Source organism: Balaenoptera acutorostrata, chromosome 6 (genome assembly GCF_949987535.1).
Source record: "Balaenoptera acutorostrata chromosome 6, mBalAcu1.1, whole genome shotgun sequence".
Classification (NCBI taxonomy): Eukaryota; Metazoa; Chordata; class Mammalia; order Artiodactyla; family Balaenopteridae; genus Balaenoptera; species Balaenoptera acutorostrata.
In genome coordinates this window covers 8440394-8461815 of record NC_080069.1, presented here as the reverse complement: position 1 = coordinate 8461815, position 21422 = coordinate 8440394, and the positions used below count along the sequence as shown (strand labels likewise).

The following is a 21422-nucleotide window of genomic DNA, read 5'->3' as shown; positions in this document are numbered from 1 at the left end:
AGAGTTATTGCCCCGGTTTTGGGTCAGTGTAGCATAAAGGTATGAGGAGGATACCTGACCATATCACTCTAGGAAGGGAGGAAATTTCACATCGATGGAAGCTATGTGGAGCATGTAACAGGTAAAATTATTTTAGAGTTTATTATGTGCCAGGCACTGTTCTAGCCCTGTTACATACATTTTCTCTCTTAATGCTCCCATCAGCCCTAAGAGGTAGGTACTGTGAGGTAGACCTATGAGGTTATTTCTTCTATTTTACAGCTAAGGAAAGTGAGGTGTAGAGTGGTTACATTACTTAAACACTCTTGCATTGGCATCTGGAATTTGAGTCCAGCAGTCTGACTCCCTTTGGACTCTTTGGCTACTAAGCTTTTTTACAATTGCTAACACACACTGATTTTAAATAATTTACATATGTTTATATATAGTTAATAACTGGATTTTGAGCCAAGGCCTTACTGACTAACCAAAACCTGTTCTCTGGTCCCCAGAAATATTTGGACCTTTTTATTAGGGCTTATTAAATGGTCTCAAGAAGGAGTTTTTTCATTTTTCTCCTGAGTAGGTGTGCACATTGTTTTGTTCTTTTGTTCATTCAGCAAATGCTAATTGAGTGTATGTTATGTGCCAGAAACTTTGTTAGAGGCTGAAAGCATGGTAATTAGCCTCAGTAAGGTATAATTGTGTCTAGTGATAAATACCATGTTAGAGAAATACATTGGGTGTCCATCGTTATTAGGCCGTATTTAATACCAATTTGGCAATTAGGAAGTGTTTAAAATTGTGATATGTTTCAATTTTCTTTCTTTATTTCTTTTTTCCTCTAGGCATTATCTACCCTGGACTCCATCACTCTGATGTACCCTTTCTTTTACCGGCCCATGTTTGAAGTGATAGAAGATGGCTGGCATTCTTTCCTTCCTGAGCAAGAGTTTGAACTCTACTCTTCAGCTGTGAGTAACTTTTGAGAGAGCTATGGGTAATGAGAAATAACCCTGCACTTTACTTGTGAAAATGATCACTTCCTTTTGACGAGTAATAAGGTGCAGTTGACTTATCCATGCCTAAAAGAAGTATCTATTAGCTATTAGTGCTGCAGCCTTTGCCATTCAGAGATTTGTATAATTTGTTCCCAGTGCTGCAGTTTAAGTAATTTTTCTTCTAGTGGATTTACTGATAAAACATTAAGATCTTCATAAAGATAGTCCTGACATGTTTTAATTTGGGGGTGTTTTAAAAGTGTCTTCCTAGAAACAGCTTTATATACAGTAATTAGGTTCTGAGCCATCTCCGAAAAGTCTGTTGAACCCACTGTGTATCTAGGAGAGCACTAGAGAACCATGTATCGATTTGTTTTTGTGGGAAGATTTTTGTGATTTTATAATTTGGGTTACTAAGACCAGTGTACTAGATCCACGTGTTCTTTCTGGAAGATTGGAAGATTGGCAGGACCTTCCTGCACACTTTCTGCTTCTACTGCTGCCCACCCTCCTGAAGCCATTTTTTTCTTAGCTTTTGTTAATACTTTTTCCATCCTGATACTTGCTTTTACTGTTAAGTATTCTGCCAGTGGACGGTAATAGTACCCAAATAAACTGTATATATGAAATGAGAAGATATACATAAATGCCAGATTAAAAACAATGAAGTTTTTTCTATCCCACTTTTACTTATGAGTGGGATGTTGTTTATAAAGGTTTTTTGCTTTCACCAAAAAAGAAACATCTGTGTCTGTCATTGAGTGTTCCTTTCCCTTCTCCCCTAACTGGCTGAAATGTACAAATACCCGAAAAAAGGAATGGGCTGTATCTCATTAGGAAAGAAGCTGCAATTGTCCAATAAATAGATGCTGTTGGTCTTCAAAAAAAAAATTTTTTTTTTTTTTTTTTTACTACTTTTCTTTTTCCAACATACCTCTGTAAGTGGGTCCTAGGAGGATCAAGAAGTAGGGACCAGGGTGCCATGTAATTTAAAGAACAAAGATGTCCATAGCAGCAAAGTGAGAAAGGAAGGGGAATTTTACATTCTTGTGTATGGAGCATTTTTATGTAGTTTGTGGATAACTACCTGTATTTACATTTATATTCAGGGTCTTTATAGCATTAAAAACTGCATAGTAAACATTCTCAAATGCATGATGCTTTTCTTTCGTATCCATTAACTACTAGCTAACAGCTACCTTAGAGGAATCCTTAGTTACTCCCTAGGTGGAAAATGGCACTCAGAATTTGATCTGGAAGGGAGATGTCTGGATGATTTTCTTTGGTTATCCAAAAACGTCTGTATAAATGACTTGCTCATGATTTATCTTGTAGTTAGGTGCCATAAGTGAACCAGTCGAAGTCTACATTCAACAAGCCAACATTCAGATCAGTCTCCTATTCTGTGCAGAAATCCTCTGTGCTAACACATCCATGATGCGGTTGTTCAGCTTCTGCTTGAAATCTCTAGTGCAAGAGAATTTGCAAAATCACACAGTAACGTCCCAGATGGGAACAGTCCTAATACCAAGCTGAAGTTCCCCTGTACTTAGACCCCATGTTTCTGATGTTGCCTTGTGTTTTTCAGGTTGTCTTATTCCTCTACTATGAATTGTTCTTCAAATTAATAACTTTTATGTCCCCATTAAGTTTTCTCTTCTACAGATTAAATATCAGTATTTATTTCAGCCTTTTCCCATAATACTGAACTCAGGGCCCCACCCTGTCTTGGCTGCTTTCCTCAGCAAGGCCTTCAGTTTGTCATTGATTCTCTTAAAATATGGTACCCATAACATTTAGCGTAGATTGGAACTATTACTGATACTTTACTGTAGCCCAAAGTTGCATTGGCCTTTTTCAGAATTAAATTACTAACGAAATAAACTAAAATTCCTTCATCCTTATACATGTGTTATTAAGGGATCCTCCTTGCCTTTTTATTTGTTTGTCCATTCATTCTTTCTTATATTCAACTCTGTTTTCCTCGTAGGCATTTCCTTTTGGGGTTAGCTAATTATTTAAGCAATTTGTATATTTGAATTTCTGTTTTATATTCCTGCAAATTTTGTAATCCACAAATTTAATGAGAACATCTTTAATGCCTTGATTTGAGGTATTTACTTACTATTGCTAGATTATGGAAATTTTAGATAAGCAAAGCATGGTCCCTTCCTTCTAATTGTTCAAAGTCTAATAATTATCTAAGTAATTGACTACAATAAAATAAGTGCTGACAAAATTTCCACAAGGCCCAGGGGAAATGAAATTATTAGATCTGTGTTATAGGAAGTCATTTCTGTTGCAAAATGCTGAGAAACTGCTTAAGAGGATGCTGTAATCATGTAAGGAAGATGGTTGGACCAGTAGCAGCGAGGTTATAGTGCAGAAGGAGTCAGCAAGTGGAATTAAAAGGAGTTGGTGACCCACTCCCTGGATGTGAGAGGTAAAACAGGCAATGGCATCTAGGTTTTACCATTGACATGGGAAAGACAGAAAGAGAAATGTGTTTGACAGGGAATGAGCTGAGTTCAGTTTTGGGGATGGCAAATTCAAAGGGCCTGTGTGGCACGTCATTGAATATGTACAAGAGATAGTTTAGAGCTTATATGAGAGATCTGTGTTAAAAATGAAATATTGAGCGTAATCAATGTATACATTGTGGGAACCATGGGGAGAAGTTGATATTACTGAGGGAAAGCATCTAAAGTAAGTAGGGGGCCAAGGATGAACCATGTAAGGGATGAGTGGAGGAAAAAGCCAAGGGAAGAGCGAGCTTCGAGTAGGATGGGGTCACTAATGTGAAAGCTTCTTATTCATTGTTTGTTTATTCTCTCTCTTCTGGTCTAGGATACAAGCTGCTAGAATATAAACTTTAGGATGGTGGGAAACATACATGTCATTCTTACTCTCTACTGTATTCTTTTTTTTTAACATCTTTATTGGAGTATAATTGCTTTACAATGGTGTGTTAGTTTCTGCTTTATAACAAAGTGAATCAACTGCACATATACGTGTATCTCCATATCTCCTCCCTCTTGTGTCTCCCTCTCACCCTCCCTATCCCACCCCTCTAGGTGGTCACAAAGCACTGAGCTGATCTCCCTGTGCTATGCGGCTGCTTCCCACTAGCTATCTAGTTTACATTTGGTAGTATATATAAGTCCATGCCACTCTCTCACTTCGTCCCAGCTTACCCTTCCCCCTCCCTGTGTCCTCAATTCCATTCTCTACGTCTGAGTCTTTATTCCTGTCCTGCCCCTAGGTTCCTCAGAACCATTTTTTTTTTAGATTCCATATATATGTGTTAGCATATGGTATTTGTTTTTCTCTTTCTGACTTACTTCACTCTGTATGACAGACTCTAAGTCCATCCACCTCACTACAAATAACTCAATTTCGTTTCTTTTTATGGCTGAGTAATATTCCATTGTATGTATGTGCCACATCTTCTTTATCCATTCATCTGTCGATGGACACTTAGGTTGCGTCCATGTCCTGGCTATTGTAAATAGAGCTGCAATGAACATTGTGGTACATGACTCTTTTTGAATTATGGTTTTCTCAGGGTATATGCCCAGTAGTAGGATTGCTGGGTCATATGGTAGTTCTATTTTTAGTTTTTTAAGGAACCTCCATACTGTTCTCCATAGTCGCTGTATCAATTTACATTCCCACCAGCAGTGCAAGAGGGTTCCCTTTTCTCCACACCCTCTCCAGCATTTATTATTTGTAGATTTTTGATGATGGCCATTCTGACTGGTGTGAGATGATATCTCATTGTAGTTCTGATTTGCATTTCTCTAATGATTAATGATGTTGAGCATTCTCTCATTTGTTTGTTGGCAATCTGTATATCTTCTTTGGAGAAATGTCTGTTTAGGTCTTCTGCCCATTTTTGGATTGGGTTGTTTGTTTTTTTGATATTGAGCTGCATGAGCTGCTTGTAAATTTTGGAGATTAATCCTTTGTCAGTTGCTTCATTTGCAAATATTTTCTCCCATTCTGAGGGTTGTCTTTTTGTCTTGTTTATGGTTTCCTTTGCTGAGCAAAAACTTTTAAGTTTCATTAGGTCCCATTTGTTTATTTTTGTTTTTATTTCCATTTCTCTAGGAGGTGGGTCAAAAAGGATCTTGCTGTGATTTATGTCATAGAGTGTTCTGCCTATGTTTTCCTCTAAGAGTTTGGTAGTGTCTGGCCTTACATTTAGGTCTTTAATCCATTTTGAGTTTATTTTTGTGTGTGGTGTTAGGGAGTGTTCTAATTTCATACTTTTACATGTACCTGTCCAGTTTTCCAAGCACCACTTATTGAAGAGGCTGTCTTTTCTCCACTGTATATGCTTACCTCCTTTATCAAAGATAAGGTGACCATATGTGTGTGGGTTTATCTCTGGGCTTTCTATCCTGTTCCATTGATCTATATTTCTGTTTTTGTGCCAGTACCATACTGTCTTGATTACTGTAGCTTTGTAGTATAGTCTGAAGTCAGGGAGCCTGATTGCTCCAGCTCCGTTTTTCTTTCTCAAGATTGCTTTGGCTATTTGGGGTCTTTTGTGTTTCCATACAAATTGTGAAATTTTTTGTTCTAGTTCTGTGAAAAATGCCAGTGGTAGTTTGATAGGGATTGCATTGAATCTGTAGATTGCTTTGGGTAGTAGAGTCATTTTCACAGTGTTGATTCTTCCAATCCAAGAACATGGTATATCTCTCCATCTATTTGTATCATCTTTAATTTCTTTCATCAGTGTCTTAAAATTTTCTGCATACAGGTCTTTTGTCTCCTTAGGTATGTTTATTCCTAGAAATTTTATTCTTTTTGTTGCAATGGTAAATGGGAGTGTTTTCTTCATTTCACTTTCTGATTTTTCATCATTAGTGTATAGGAATGCTAGAGATTTCTGTGCATTAATTTTGTATCCTGCTACTTTACCAAATTCATTGATTAGCTCTAGTTGTTTTCTGGTAGCATCTTTAGGATTCTCTATGTATAGTATCATGTCATCTGCAAACAGTGACAGCTTTACTTCTTCTTTTCCAATTTGGATTCCTTTTATTTCTTTTTCTTCTCTGATTGCCATGGCTAAAACTTCCAAAACTATGTTGAATAATAGTGGTGAGAGTGGGCAACCTTGTCTTGTTCCTGATCTTAGTGGAAATGGTTTCAGTTTTTCACCATTGAAGATGATGTTGGCTGTGGGTTTGTCATATATGGCCTTTATTATGTTGAGGAAAGTTCCCTCTATGCCTACTTTCTGCAGGGCTTTTATCATAAATGGGTGTTGAATTTTGTTGAAAGCTTTCTCTGCATTGATTGAGATGATCATGTGGTTTTTCTCCTTCAATTTGTTAATATAGTGTATCACATTGATTGATTTGTGTATATTGAAGAATCCTTGCATTCCTGGGATAAACCCCACTTGATCATGGTGTATGATCCTTTTAATGTGCTGTTGGATTCTGTTTGCTAGTATTTTGTTGAGGATTTTTGCATCTATGTTCATCAGCGATATTGGCCTGTAGTTTTCTTTCTTTGTGACATCTTTGTCTGGTTTTGATATCAGGGTGATGGTGGCCTCGTGGAATCAGTTTGGGAGTGTTCCTCCCTTTGCTATATTTTGGAAGCGTTTGAGAAGGATAGGTGTTAGCTCTTCTCTAAATGTTTGATAGAATTCGCCTGTGAAGCCATCTGGTCCTGGGCTTTTGTTTGTTGGAAGATTTTTAATCACAGTTTCAATTTCAGCGCTTGTGATTGGTCTGTTCATATTTTCTATTTCTTCCTGGCTCAGCCTCGGCAGTTTGTGCATTTCTAAGAATCTGTCCATTTCTTCCAGGTTGTCCATTTTATTGGCATAGAGTTGCTTGTAGTAATCTCTCATGATCGTTTGTATTTCTGCAGTGTCAGTGGTTACTTCTCCTTTTTCATTTCTAATTCTACTGATTTGAGTCTTCTCCCTTTTTTTCTTGATGAGTCTGGTAAATGGTTTATCAATTTTGTTTATCTTCTCTAAGAACCAGCTTTTAGTTTTATTGATCTTTCCTATTGTTTCCTTCATTTCTTTTTCATTTATTTCTGATCTGATCTTTTTGATTTCTTTCCTTCTGCTAACTTTGGGGTTTTTTCTTCTTCTTTCTCTAATTGCTTTAGGTGTAAGGTTAGGTTGTTTATTTGAGGTGTTTCTTGTTTCTTAAGGTAGGATTGTACTGCTGTAAACTTCCCTCTTAGAACTGCTTTTGCTGCATCCCATAGGTTTTGGTCGTCGTGTTTTCATTGTCATTTGTGTCTAGGTATTTTTTGATTTCCTCTTTGATTTCGTCAGTGATCTCTTGTTTATTAAGTAGTGTATTGTTTAGCCTCCATGTGCTTGTATTTTTTTACAGATTTTTTCCTGTAATTGATATATAGTCTCATAGCGTTGTGGTCGGAAAAGATACTTGATAGGATATCAGTTTTCTTAAATTTACCAAGGCTTGATTAGTGACCCAAGATATGGTTTATCCTGGAGAATGTTCCATGAGCACTTGAGAAGAAAGTGCATTCTGTTGTTTTTGGATGGAATGTCCTATAAATATCAATTAAGTCCATCTTGTTTAATGTATCATTTAAAGCTTGTGTTTCCTTATTTATTTTCATTTTGGATGATCGGTCCATTGGTGAAAGTGGGGTGTTAAAGTCCCCTACTATGATTGTGTTACTGTTGATTTCCCCTTTTATGGCTGTTACTATTTGCCTTATGTATTGAGGTGCTCCTATGTTGGATGCATAAGTATTTACAATTGTTATATCTTCTTCTTGGCTCGATCTCTTGATCATTATGTAGTGTCCTTCTTTGTCTCTTGTAATAGTCTTTATTTTAAAGTCTATTTTGTCTGATATGAGAATTGCTACTCCAGCTTTCTTTTGATTTCCATTTGCATGGAATATCTTTTTCCATCCCCTCACTTTCAGTCTGTATGTGTCCCTACGTCTGTAGTGGGTCTCTTGTTGACAGCATATATACGGGTCTTGTTTTTGTATCCATTCAGCCAGTCTATGTCTTTTGGTTGGAGCATTTAATCCATTCACGTTTAAGGTAATTATCGATGTGTTTGTCCTATTCCCATTTTCTTAATTGTTTTGGGTTTGTTATTGTAGGTCTTTTCCTTCTCTTGTGTTTCCTGCCTAGAGAAGTTCCTTTAGCATTTGTTGTAAAGCTGGTTTGGTGGTGCTGAATTCTCTTAGCTTTTGCTTGTCTGTAAAGGTTTTAATTTCTCCGTCAAATCTGAATGAGATCTTTGCTGGGTAGAGTAATCTTCATTGTAGGTTTTTCTCCTTCATCACTTTAAATATGTCCTGCCACTCCCTTCTGGCTTGCACAGTTTCTGCTGAAAGGTCAGCTCTTAACCTTATGGGGATTCCCTTGTGTGTTATTTATTGTTTTTCCCTTGCTGCTTTTAATATTTTTTCTTTGTATTTAATTTTTGATAGTTTGATTAATATGTGTCTTGGCGTGTTTCTCCTTGGATTTATCCTCTATGGGACTCTCTGTGCTTCCAGGACTTGATTAACTCTTTCCTTTCCCATATTAGGGAAGTTTTCAACTATAATCTCTTCAAATATTTTCTCAGTCCCTTTCTTTTTCTCTTCTTCTTCTGGGACCCCTATAATTCGAATGTTGGTGTGTTTAATGTTGTCCCAGAGGTCTCTGAGACTGTCCTCAATTCTTTTCATTCTTTTTTCTTTATTCTGCTCTGCAGTAGTTATTTCCACTATTTTATCTTCCAGGTCACTTATCCATTCTTCTGCCTCAGTTATTCTGCTATTGATCCCTTCTAGAGAATTTTTAATTTCATTTATTGTGTTGTTCATCATTGTTTGTTTGCTCTTTAGTTCTTCTAGGTCCTTGTTAAACGTTTCTTGTATTTTCTCCATTCTATTTCCAAGATTTTGGATCATCTTTACTATCATTATTCTGAATTCTTTTTCAGGTAGACTGCCTATTTCCTCTTCATTTGTTAGGTCTGGTGGGTTTTTACCTTGCTCCTTCATCTGCTGTGTGTTTTTTTGTCTTCTCATTTTGCTTAACTTACTGTGTTTGGGGTCTCCTCTTCGCAGGCTGCAGGTTTGTAGTTCCCATTGTTTTTGGTGTCTGCCCCCAGTGGCTAAGGTTGATTCAGTGGGTTGTGTAGGCTTCCTGGTGGAGGGGACTAGTGCCTGTGTTCTGGTGGATGAGGCTGGATCTTGTCTTTCTGGTGGGCAGGTCCACGTCTGGTGGTGTGTTTTGGGGTGTCTGTGGCCTTATTATGATTTTAGGCAGCCTCTCTGCTAATGGATGGGGTTGTGTTCCTGTCTTGCTAGTTGTTTGGCATAGGGTGTCCAGCACTGTAGCTTGCTGGTCATTGAGTGAAGCTGGGTGTTGGCGTTGAGATGGAGATCTCTGGGAGATTTTCACCGTTTGATATTATGTGGAGCTGGGAGGTCTCTTGTGGACCAGTGTCCTGAAGTTGGCTCTCCCACCTCAGAGGCACAGCCCTGACGCCTGGGTGGAGCACCAAGAGCCTTTCATCCACACGGCTCTTGGGCCACCAGGAGGTCTCACTGCACACTCTGCAAAAGGCTGTCTTGGGGTGCAGGGGAAGTTAAAAAACCCTTCTCTCTACTCTCTTCAGTTCAATACCTGGCTCATTTGAATCAAACCCCAAGCGACACCGAAAGTGAACTGTAGCTTAGGTCGTCCCTTGGCTCCAAACAGACTTGGGCTGAGGCGGCCAGCACCTGCCATGGAGAGTCCCTCTGAGTTCCCCAGAACAAAATGAGCTCTGGCAGCTCCTGGGGATTCGGGGAAAGGGCTGCTCCTGGCCAGGGTCGACTTGCCATAGGCATGAACTCCTGGACTGGCTCCCAAAACTGTTACCAAATGCAGGTTTGTTTGACCACCACACAGTGAGGCCAGACCAACTGAAACGTTGGAATTTGGAGCAGAGAAAGGTTTATTGCAGGGCCATGCAAGGAGAACAGGTGGCTTATGCTAAAAACCTTGCACTCTCTGGCTTGAACCGTGATTGCATGGGACAGACTGGGAGCAGTCAGAACTAAGGTCTGAGCTGCCATGCACCTCAGATGTTACAGAGTTTGCAGTTGAAGTCTGAACAAGTTAGTTCCTTGTAAAACAGAACCATAACACTCTTCAAAGGTGTGTAATAGAATGCAGTTTCCGCAACATAACATTCACAATGTCCAGGATACAGTCCACAGATGAGCCAGGATATTATGACCCGTTCTCAAGAAAAAAGACAATCAGCTTCCTTTCCTCAGCTGCCGCTAAGGTGCTTGGTCCTTCCGAGGAAGCTAAGGCTGCGTTGGGGTGCGGTCCTCACTTCATCCGGTGACTAGCATTGCTCCTGGCAGCACCTGCCTAGCACTCACCCGCACCATGGCCTCCATCTCGGAGCTCGCCTGCATCTACTTGGCCCTTATCCTGCATGATGATGAGGTGATGGTCACGGAGGATAAGATCAATGCCCTCATTAAAGCAGCAGGTGTAAATGTTGAACCTTTCTGGCCAGGCTTGTTTGCAAAGGCTTTGGCCACTGTCAACATCGGGAGCCTCATCTGCAACGTGGGGGCCGGTAGACCTGCCCCAGCAGCTGGTGCTGCCCCAGCAGGAGGTCCTGCCCCCTCCACCAGTGCTGTCCCAGCTGAGGAGAAGAAAGTGGAAGCAAAGAAAGAAGAATCTGAAGAGTCTGATGATGACATGGGCTTTGGTTTTTTTGACTAAACTAAACCTCTTTAGTAACAGAAAAAGCTGGGCTCTTTGCAAAAAAAAAAAAAAAGACAATCAGCAATTGCCAACCCCAAGATGACTCAGATGTTCAAATGATCATACAAGGTCTTCCGAGCAGCTGTTTAAACTGCCCAACTTTCCATAAAGGAAACTATGCTTAAAATGAGAGAAAAGAAACCTCAGCAGAGAAATAGAAAACATTAAGAAGAGTCAAATGGAACTCAGCATTTTTTGAAAAATTTGTATCTGAAATAAAATATTCACTAGGCTAAATGACAGAGGACAGAAACAGTAAAATTGAAATTAGAGCAATAGAAATTATTTGGAGAAATAGAGAAGAGAAATTATGGAAAAACAGAGCCTCAGGAACATGTGGAACAATATCAAAATGTCTGGTATATGTGTAATTACAGATCCAGGAGAGAATAGACAGAATAGGTAGAAAAAATATTTAAGGAAGTAATGTTCAGAAACTAAAAATTTGGTGGATTTTCTGAATTCAAAAAACTCAGCAAGCCCCAAACAGGATAAGTATGAAGAAAATCATGCTAGGCACATCATAGTCAAACTGTCAACGCACCATGATAACATGAAGAGCTTGAAAGCTGCCAGATAAAAACAACACATTACAAACACAGACAATTCAAATGACCGTGGACTATTCATCAGAAATCATGGTGACTAGAAGACAAAACTTTTAAAGTGTTGAAAGGAGTAAAACCTACCAACCCTGAATTCTGTATCTGGTGAAAGTATCTTTCAAGGAGGAAGGTGAGACCACATTTTCAAATAAAAAGAAACTAAGAATTTGTCACCAAGAGACCTTCACTATAAGAAATGTTAAAGGTAGTTCTTCAGACTGAAGGGAAATAATACCAGAGGGAATCCTGAATATTCAAAATGATTGAAGAATATTGGAAATGGTAAATTCTAGGTAAATATAACAAGCTATTTTTTTTCTTTTTAGTGTCTTTATAATATGTATGACTACTTAAAGCAAAAACTATGGCAATGGGGGCTTCCCTGGTGGCACAGTGGTTAAGAATCTGCCTGCCAATGCAGGGGACACGGGTTCGAGCCCTGGTCTGGGAAGATCCCACGTGCCGCAGAGCAACTAAGCCCATGCGCCACAACTACTGAACCTGTGCTCTAGAGCCTGCGAGCCACAACTACTGAGCCCGCGTGCCACAACTACGGAAGCCTGTGCTCCGCAACAAGAGAAGCCACCACAACGAGGAGCCCACACATAGCAACGAAGACCCAATGCAGCCAAAAATAAATAAATAAATAAATTTATTAAAAAAACAAAAAGTATGGTATTGCCTTTGTGGTGTTTATAGTGTATGTAGACATATTATATATGGAAACTATGTCATTAAAAATGACTGGGTGTGGTGTGGCTGAATGGATATAGACCAATACAGCTTAAAGGTTTTTACATATTATGTAATGTGGGCTAATATTTAAATTAACAACATATATTATAATCCCTAGAGCAGAGTTTCTCAAACTTGGTACTGTTGACATTTGGGCTAGATAATTCTTTGTTGTGAGAAGCTGTCCTGTGCATTGTAGGATGTTTGGCAGTATCCCTGGCCTGCCACTAGATGGCAGTAGCATTCTTCTCCTCCAACCCCAGTAGTCTTCAGTCATTGACAGATGTTCTCTTGGGGCAAAATCACCCCTAGCTGAGAACCATTGTCCTCAGCAGTCACTTCTTAAAAATGTTAAGAGGTATAATTAAAAGATTAATACATTAAAGTACAATTCTAAAAAGTATTTAAATAATTCAAAAGAAAGTGGGAAAGAAGAAACAGCAATAAAAACTGAAGGGGCAAACAGAAAATAAATGCTAGACTAAAATCCAGCTGTGTCGATATTTAATATTGATGAGCTAAATGCTCCAATTAAAAGGCAGAGATTGTCAGAATGAATTAAAGAAAAAAAGCAAGGGAGTTCCCTGGTGGCCTAGTGGTTAGGATTCCAAGGTTTTCACTGCTGAGGGCTCGGGTTCAGTCCCTGGTCGGGGAACTGAGATCCCTCAAGCTGTGTGGTGTGGCCAAAAAAAGAAGAAGAAGAAGAAGAAAAAGCAAGATCCAAATACTGCTGTGTACAAGAGATGCATTTTGAATATAAAGAAACATTGAAAATAAATGCGTGGGGCAAATGTGCCATGAAAATAATAAGTATAGAAAACAAGTAGCTTTATTAATTCCAGATTTAAAAAAAACACTTCAAGACACAGAATATTATCAAATAAAGAGGGTCATTCCATAATAATAAAATTCATCAGGACAACATAATGATTTATATATAAAAATAAATATTTATGCCTGATAGCCAAAATTGATGGAAATGAAGAAATAAGCCACTCTGTGATGATTGTAGATTGTTTAAACTGCCCTCTCAGCAAGTAATAGAACAACTAAACTAAAACAAAACAACAACAAAACAAGTAGAGACAGAGAATCTGAACAGCACTCTCTGATATTCATTGAATACTACTTCCCAACTTCTGCAGAATAAACAACATGCAAGAGCAACATGGTATGTTTTCTAAGACAGAACATACGCTGGGCTATTAAATAAATATCAATAAATTTAAAAGGATTGAAACCATACAGAATATAATCCCTGATCACAAAGTAATTATATTAGAAATCAGTTAACACTAAGGTATCGAGGAATACCCAGAGTATTTCTAAATTAAACAAAATGCTTGTAAATAATCTGTAACTCAAAGATGAAATCAGAAAGGAAATTAGGAAATATTTTGAACTGAATGTTAATATCAAAATTTGTAGAATATAGCTAAAGCAGTGTTTAGAGAGAAACTTATAATGTTAAAGTGCTAATATAAAACAAGAAGGAAGGTCTAAAATCACCAACGTAAGCTCCAACTTAAGAAACTGGGGAAAAAAATGAGCAAAGGAACTTGAAAGAATGAAATGATAAAAATAAGAGCAGAAATGAATAAAATAACTAGAACTAATAAGTTTAGCAAGGTTGCTCTATACAAGTGTACAAAAACTAACTGGCAATAAGCAATCTTAAAATGAATAAAATACTTAGTAATAAGTTTAACAAAAGGGCAGGATCTATACACTGAAAAACACAAAACATTGCTGAGAGAAGTTAAAGGACATCTAAATAAAAGGAGAAACACATGTTCATGGATTGGAAGACAATATTGTCAAGATCAGTAATGGGCTGAGTTATGTAAAGGACCCAATAGTAAATATTTTAGGCTTTGTGGGTCATGAAATCTTTGTTGCAGCTGCTCCACTCTGCTGTTACAGCATGAAAACAGCAACAGATAATATATCAATGAATGGGTGGTGCTGTGTTCCAATAATATCTTACAGGCATACCTCATTTTATTGCATTTTCATCTTATTGTGCTTTTCAGATATTGCGTTTTTTACAAATTGAAGGTTTTTGGCAATCCTATGTCAAGCAAGTCTTTCAGTGCCATTTTTCCAACAGCCTTTGCTTACTTCATGTCTCTGTTGCATTTTGGTAATTCTGAAAATATTTCAAATCCTCCACCAGCAGAAAGATTATGACTTACTAAAGGCTCAGATGATGGTTAGCATTTTTTAGCAACAAAATATTTTACAATTAAGGTATGCACATTTTACTTTTTTAAGACATATTGATGTTGCACACTTATAATAGACTACAGTATAGTGTAAACATAACTTATACATGCATTGGGAAAGCAGAAAATTTGTGACTCGCTTTGTTGCAATATTCACTTCATTGCAGTGGTCTGGAACCAAACCTGCAATGTCTCTGAGGTATGCCTGCATTTACAAAAACAAGCAGGGGACTGGATTTGGCTTGTGGACTATAGTTTGCTGACCTCTCATTAAGATGCTAATTCTCTCCAAATTGATTTATTGATTCAATGCAACTCCTATCAAAATTCCAATAGATGTTTTTGTAGAAATTGCCAAGATTATCCTGAAATTTATATGGAACTTCAGAGTTACTAGAATAGCCAAAACAACTTTGAAAAAAAAAAAAGCTAAATTATTTACATTACTTGATTTCAAAATTTACTGTCAGGTTACAGTAATCAAGAGAATGTGGTATATTGGCTTAAGGATAGATATATAAATCCATGGAACAGGATAAGATAGAGGGTCTAGAAATAAACTCTCCCATTTGTGGTCAATTTTTGCCAAAGGTGCCTAGACAATTCTGTAGGTAAAGGAGAGTTTTTTTCAGCTAATGGCATTGGAACAATTGGACTGATAAAAGATAGATCTAGACCTTTACTTCCATCCACAAAAATTAACTCAAAATATATTATAGACCAAAACATAAGAGCTAAAGGTATACAATTTCTTGAAGAAAACACAGGAGAAAATCTTTATGACCATCGATTAGGCAAAGATTTCTTAGATAAGACACTAAAAGTGACCAAAAGCAGATTAGTGATTTCCTAGTATTGGATGTGGAGGGGAAGGTATGGACTGCAAAGATGCACAAGGGTATCCCAGCAAACACCATGTAGGATAATCAAAAGGAAGTTTTTACTTAGATGTATTGAGTTCAGCTATCGAACAGTAAGGCAAAGAGAATATCACAAAATTAACCAAAGAGAAAAGACAAATTACATACATGGTGAAACAAAATTAGAAGAGGGAAAAAAAACAATTTGATAATATTAAACATCTATTTATGATAAAAAGCTCTTAGCAGAGTTGGATTTGAAAGGAATTTATTTAATCTGATACAGGGTAGCTACAAAAACAAAAATATACAAAAAGCAAATCTTTCATTATTCCCTTTAAGTTCAAGAGTGAGACAAAGACGCCGGCCATCACTACTCCTAGCTGGCTCAGGAAGACAAGAAGGAAAAATAAAAGGTATTAGGATTGAAATGAAAGAAGCAAAATTGCTATTAGTTGGGTTTTTTTTTTGTTTTTTTGGCCATGCAGTACGTGGGATCTTAGTTCCCCGATCAGGGGTTGAACCTGCCCCCCTGCATTGGGAGCGCAAAGTCTTAACCATTGGACCACCAGGGAAGTCCCTGCTCTTAGTTGTTGATTATACGCTTCTCTACATAGGAAATTGAAAGAATCTTGAAATTGTAGGCATTTCTCTACACCAAACACAATTTTGAAGACATACAACTAAAATGCCATAAAAATATAAGGTTCCTAGGAGTATATCTAAGAAAAGATATGAAAGATGTTTATTGAGAGAATTTTAAAACTTTATTGAAAAATTAAGAAAGCTTTGAAAAGTGGAGGGACAGACACTATGCTCATAGATAAGGATATTAAATATTATAAAGACGTCTCCAAATCAATCTATAAAGTCAGTGCCATCTTATTAAAACACCAGTGGGTTTTTAAGTGGAATTTGATAAAAGTTACATGAAAGAGCAAAGGATCAAGGGGAACCAAGGTTCTTCTGAAGAACAAGAAGGAGGGAAGAGGATTCTAGGAGACTTAGCCTACTAAATACAAGGCTTATTCTAAAAGCCATGGACTTGCTGCAGCTAGACAAGTGGGACAGAATAGAGAGGCCAACATGTGTGGAAAGTTAATATTTGACAGAAGTGGCATTGCAGGTCAATGAAGAATCATAGCATTCTCTGGAGTAGGAAATCAGTAAGTAATACCTAATTGTGAAAAACAGCCAAAAATTTAAAAAAAACAAAAAAAAGCTGAAAGAGTTGAAAATGGTTGCTTCTGGGGAAAAGGAATTAGATGATGAGTGAGCAGGAAACAGGTAACTTCCTTTTTTAAAAATAATTTTTTAGAAACTGTCTTTTAAATTAGTAATGTGAATAACTTTGAACAGTGGAAAAATTTAATTAAAAAATATGATATTGTATCTTGTAAAAGGACTTTTTTTTTTTTTTTAAATACACTTATCAAACATGCTTTGGTTTATCCTCCTGATACTACAAGCCATGGCCAGCATGTTAGGGCAACTCTGATTTATAGGAACATATTGAAATTTACATACACATAATTTTGTTTGTTTTTTGCTGTGCAAAGCTTTTTACAGTCTTTAAGTGATTTTCATTTTTGATGTTAGAAATAAGTTGTCATTTGATAGTTTTATATTGTGTACTTTTGGTTCTTAGCATACTGAGTTTAAAATTATTTCATTGACTTATAAGTATAATCTTTCTTAGTATTAAGTTGTTATTGCTTTAAGAAAGATGTTAACTGTCCTTCCTCATTTTTCTCCTTTTTTAAATAACAGAAATGAGCAAGGGGTTTGATGTAGGTAGTAGCAGTGTTCTCTTCTGTTCTGGTTAAGCATCATCTGGAGTTTTAGTCTTCCTGTTGCTGTACTTTAAGAGTACCGTTAACAAAGTAAATGGTACCAAGACAAGAATGAATGAGATGATGTTGGCCCTGATATTCATGAATATACTTAATATATTTAACTTGGAGAATAGAAGACTAAGGGAGAAACAACTGTCTTTCATATATTCCATAAGATGTCATGTGAAATGGGGAACTTGTACTGAAATCACAGTAAAAAACAATAGAGGAAGTTACAGAGCAATAAGTTTTGCTCAATAGGAGGAAGAACTTTCTAGGAACTAGGGATACCTAGCACTGTAGGAAGCTGGCTCTGGAGAGGGGAGCTCCTTTTCTGTGGAAGTATTTGAATATGGGCTAGGTATCCTTCTAGTACATTCCTGTGAGATGGCTTCTTCACTGTATGAAAATTGATCTCTAAGCTCCTTTAAAAGTTTTCAGATTATTTTGTGACATTGAGATACTTGCTTAGCTTTGAAGTATTTTGTGTTTTTCAGACCAGTGAATGGAGGTTAAGCTATGTCAATAAGGAATTTGCTGTTTGCCCCTCTTACCCACCAATCGTCATAGTGCCCAACGCCATCGATGATGAAGCTCTTCGGAAGGTAGCTACGTTTCGGCACGGAGGACGCTTCCCAGTGCTCAGCTATTATCATAAGAAAAATGGAATGGTAAGTGAACAATAAACACTGCTGCTTAATCGACTGGAAGACTTGGTTTGAGGTGCTTAGAAATGTTCCCCTTTTCTGTGTGCCTGTTCATTGAAGTGATTAGTCTCTCCTGCTGGGACTTCCTGTTATTTAAGCTTTAGGGAATCAGGAGTAGAGTGTTTTCTGTGATCAGGATATGACTTTGAATTCTTTCCATGATGCTGCTTAACCTTAGAAAAGCCAAGAGAAGTTTATCTTTAGGACTCAGTACAAAGGGAGCTAATGTTTAGTTGATACTTAAAATTAACACTCTTAGGTAGAAAAATAAATTTCTCTGACCAGAATAATGGTATGATACTTTATTTTAATTATTCTCACCAGATTTTCCTGTGAAAGGTAAATTGAACAGACGTTTTTATTTTCAAAAGGGAAAAGAGTGACACATGTCATTAGTCACAACTTAAGTAAACACAGGAGTCAGGAATTGAATAGGCAAGTGCTCACTGTGTGTTCGTTTCCTAAATATTTTCGAAGTTTATTTCTCTCCTCTTATTTTCTCTTTGTCAGTAAACTCTGCTTCTCATTTTGAATCCAATAGTAAATGAGTGGGTAAGTTACAGCTATCTTCCATTTTCCTTCTTCCCCTGGTAGTAAGTCAAATGTAGATATTTAGGATAAAGGGATTTCTAGAAATCAGGTCACCTATCTTGCCTGCTCAGCAGTATTTCTCTTCACCAGGGTTCACCATAAAGCATTTTAACAACTCATAAAATATATTATTGTGTCCAGTTACATGGTAAGTGCAGTCTGAGAGTTAGCCATTGTCATCCTCTGGATGACCTTCCTTATGTTAAGTTTCAAGGTGGTTAAGATAACAGCATGTATTATGGCAGCGGTCCCCAACCTTTTTGGCACCAGGGACTCTTCATGGAAGACAGTTTTTCCACGGAAAGGGTGGGGGGATGGTTCAGGCGGTAATGCGGGTGATGGGGAGTGGCAGATGAAGCTTCGCTCGCTCACCCCCCGCTCACCTCCTGCTCTGCGGCCCGGTTCCTAACAGGCTGTGGGCTGGTACCGGTCTGCGGCCTGGGAGTTGGGGACCCCTGTATTATGGGATGAGCTTGAAATAATCCTAAACCATTCGCCAGGGAATAGATCAGTATAACAGATACTGATTTCTTGAGAAAAGTTTCAAAAGCAGACTTCGAAGTATGTAGTTTTTGGTCTTTGGAGACAAGTGGTTAAGTCCTGGAATACTGGAAGAAGGCCACTGGAGAATAAAGAATAAATAAGTAGCTTTCAAGATATTGAAAGTGATTCCCAAAACAAGAATAATAGTGCATAAATTTTTTTTATTTTACCATTGGTGCCTTTTCTCTTTATAATTCTTGATAAAACCTGCCAAGCCTAAGTTTATGTAGTTGAAGCCAAAGTTTCCTGGTGTGTAGGCTGTTATCATTATCTTAATTACAGGCCCAGATCTGCTGGATAATTAATTCACTGACTAAATGAATTGTAATATTTGATCTTAAAGAGGAACTATAATTTATTATGTGAAAGTATTTTGAGATAGTAGGAAGAAAAATCATGTAAAAGTGCAAGTCTTGTTTTTGTTTTACAATGATTAACTATTGTCAATACATAGAAACATTTCTTTGTTTTAGGATCAAATTCATCTCCGAGTGACACACAATTTTTAAAAAAAATATCTTTATTGGAGTATAATTGCTTTACAATGGTGTGTTAGTTTCTGCTATATAACAAAGTGAATCAGCTATACATATACATATATCCCCATATCTCCTCCCTCTTGCATCTCCCTCCCACCCCTCCCTATCCCACCCCTCTAGGTGGTCACAAAGCACCAAGCTGATCTCCCTGTGCTATGCAGCTGCTTCCCACTAGCTGTTGGTTTTACATTTGGTAGTGTCTATATGTCCATGCCACTCTCTCACTTCGTCCCAGCTTACCCTTCCCCCTCCCTGCATCCTCAAGTCCATTCTCTAGTAGGTCTGTGTCTTTATTCCCGTCGTGCCCCTAGGTTCTTCATGACCATTTTCTTTAGATTCCATATATATGTGTTAGTATACAGTATTTGTTTTTCTCTTTCTGACTTACTTCACTCTGTATGACAGACTCTAGGTCCATCTACCTCACTACAAATAACTCAATTTCGTTTCTTTTTATGGCTGCGTAATATTCCATTGTATATATGTGCCACATCTTCTTTATCCATTCAGCTGTTGATGGACACTTAGGTTGCTTCCATGTCCTGGCTATTGTAAATAGAGCTGCAATGAACATTGTGGTACATGACTCTTCACAGAATTGTTTTTTGAGATACTCTTAATCTAGCTAATTCATTTCTGTTTTCAGAAACTTTAAAAAGCAGCCACTGTTAAATTTTAGACTCTGTTGTCCTTGCAGGTTATTATGCGAAGTGGTCAGCCACTCACCGGCACAAACGGGAGGCGGTGCAGAGAAGATGAGAAGCTGGTAAATGCTACCCTCAGGGCAGGGAAGCGTGGCTACATCATCGACACCCGCCCTCTGAACTCGGCCCAGCAAGCTAGAGCCAGAGGGGGCGGCTTTGAGCAGGAAGCTCATTATCCCCAGTGGAGGCGGATTCATAAGTCCATTGAGAGGTAAAAGGTTCGGGAGACAGTACTGGACTCTTATTTGCAGATGTTTAGAGTGGGTGAGCCCTTAGCTCTTCAACAATCACAGATTTTCAAACGAACCTTCATATTAACTTGAGCCAAAAATGGGCTGGATATCCTGTCCTTGTGTTTTATAAGATAAGCAGAAAACTTATGGTGGATGCTCAGAAGTGAGTTTTGATCAGATAGCATTTTTTCTCTGTTAGTTCTGTAATTTCATCACCATGAGGTCTGCTCCTCTACTTGTAGATCAGCGGTCACCAAACTTACTGAAAAGATATGCTACGCATAATTATATTTTCCTAAGTCAAAAAGACTTAGACATTTAATTTCCCTGATATCCACTTATTTTCACACCTTGTTTCCTCTACCCATATCATCTCCTTTATGCTTGCAGTTAGTGGTTTATAATTGCTTCTGGGTGGGTGAGTGGGTGGGAGTTGGAGCTAATAAAACAATGGGATCTGAGCTGGCCTTGGGCATCCCTGCTGGCAGTACAGGTGTCCAGAGTTGAGTCTGTGGGAACGGGACGCAGATGTTAGTGGTGCTGTCTTGTGACCTGTCACAAAAGCAGTGCTGTGCCGCTCTCCTCAGTCAGATAATTCAGTTATGCAAACTGGGTTTAATCTGTTCAGATGAGGAAGAGTTTACCATTGCAGGCATTTTAAGCATTTCACAATCATGTTTAAATATTAGTTTTTCAGTCTTTAACCCTATAAGTTATTATATAGCAAGGTAAATATTTTTATAGTATTTTGAGCTGCTTTTGCCCTTGGATATATATTGGAGGCAGAGTTTTTGATTTGGTTTCTTCCTTCATTGTTCTATGTTCTGTTTTCTTTCTTTCTTCTTTTTAACTTTTTCTTGTTTTTGAAAGGTATCACATTCTTCAGGAGAGCTTAATCAAACTCGTGGAAGCTTGTAATGACCAAACACATAACATGGACCGATGGCTCAGTAGATTGGAGGCCTCCAACTGGCTGACTCACATCAAAGAGATTCTGACAACTGCCTGTCTGGCAGCTCAGTGTCTCGACAGGTAAAGTGCATCTCAGGGTTCTGGAGCGGGTCACTCA

General features: G+C 37.9%; 2 protein-coding genes across 3 annotated transcripts in view; both read left to right on the top strand.

The window, feature by feature from the left end:
* Positions 1 to 21422, top strand: part of MTMR9 (myotubularin related protein 9) — a 71253-nt gene that overhangs the window by 17250 nt on the left and 32581 nt on the right. The window contains exons 3-6 of the mRNA XM_007192690.3: positions 828 to 953; positions 17534 to 17707; positions 20114 to 20331; positions 21224 to 21385. Coding sequence (XP_007192752.2) covers positions 828 to 953; positions 17534 to 17707; positions 20114 to 20331; positions 21224 to 21385 — 680 coding nt within the window. The remainder of the gene's footprint in view (positions 1 to 827; positions 954 to 17533; positions 17708 to 20113; positions 20332 to 21223; positions 21386 to 21422) is intronic.
* On the top strand, positions 10390 to 10734 carry LOC103002073 (60S acidic ribosomal protein P1-like). Of its 2 annotated transcripts, XM_007192689.1 has the most exons (2): positions 10390 to 10460; positions 10536 to 10734. In XM_007192689.1, exons 1-2 carry the CDS (start codon positions 10390 to 10392, stop codon positions 10732 to 10734), a joined length of 270 nt encoding a protein of 89 aa, XP_007192751.1. The 2 variants fall into 2 exon arrangements, with proteins under 2 accessions (XP_007192751.1, XP_007192750.1); XM_007192688.1 differs by having other exon boundaries at positions 10390 to 10734.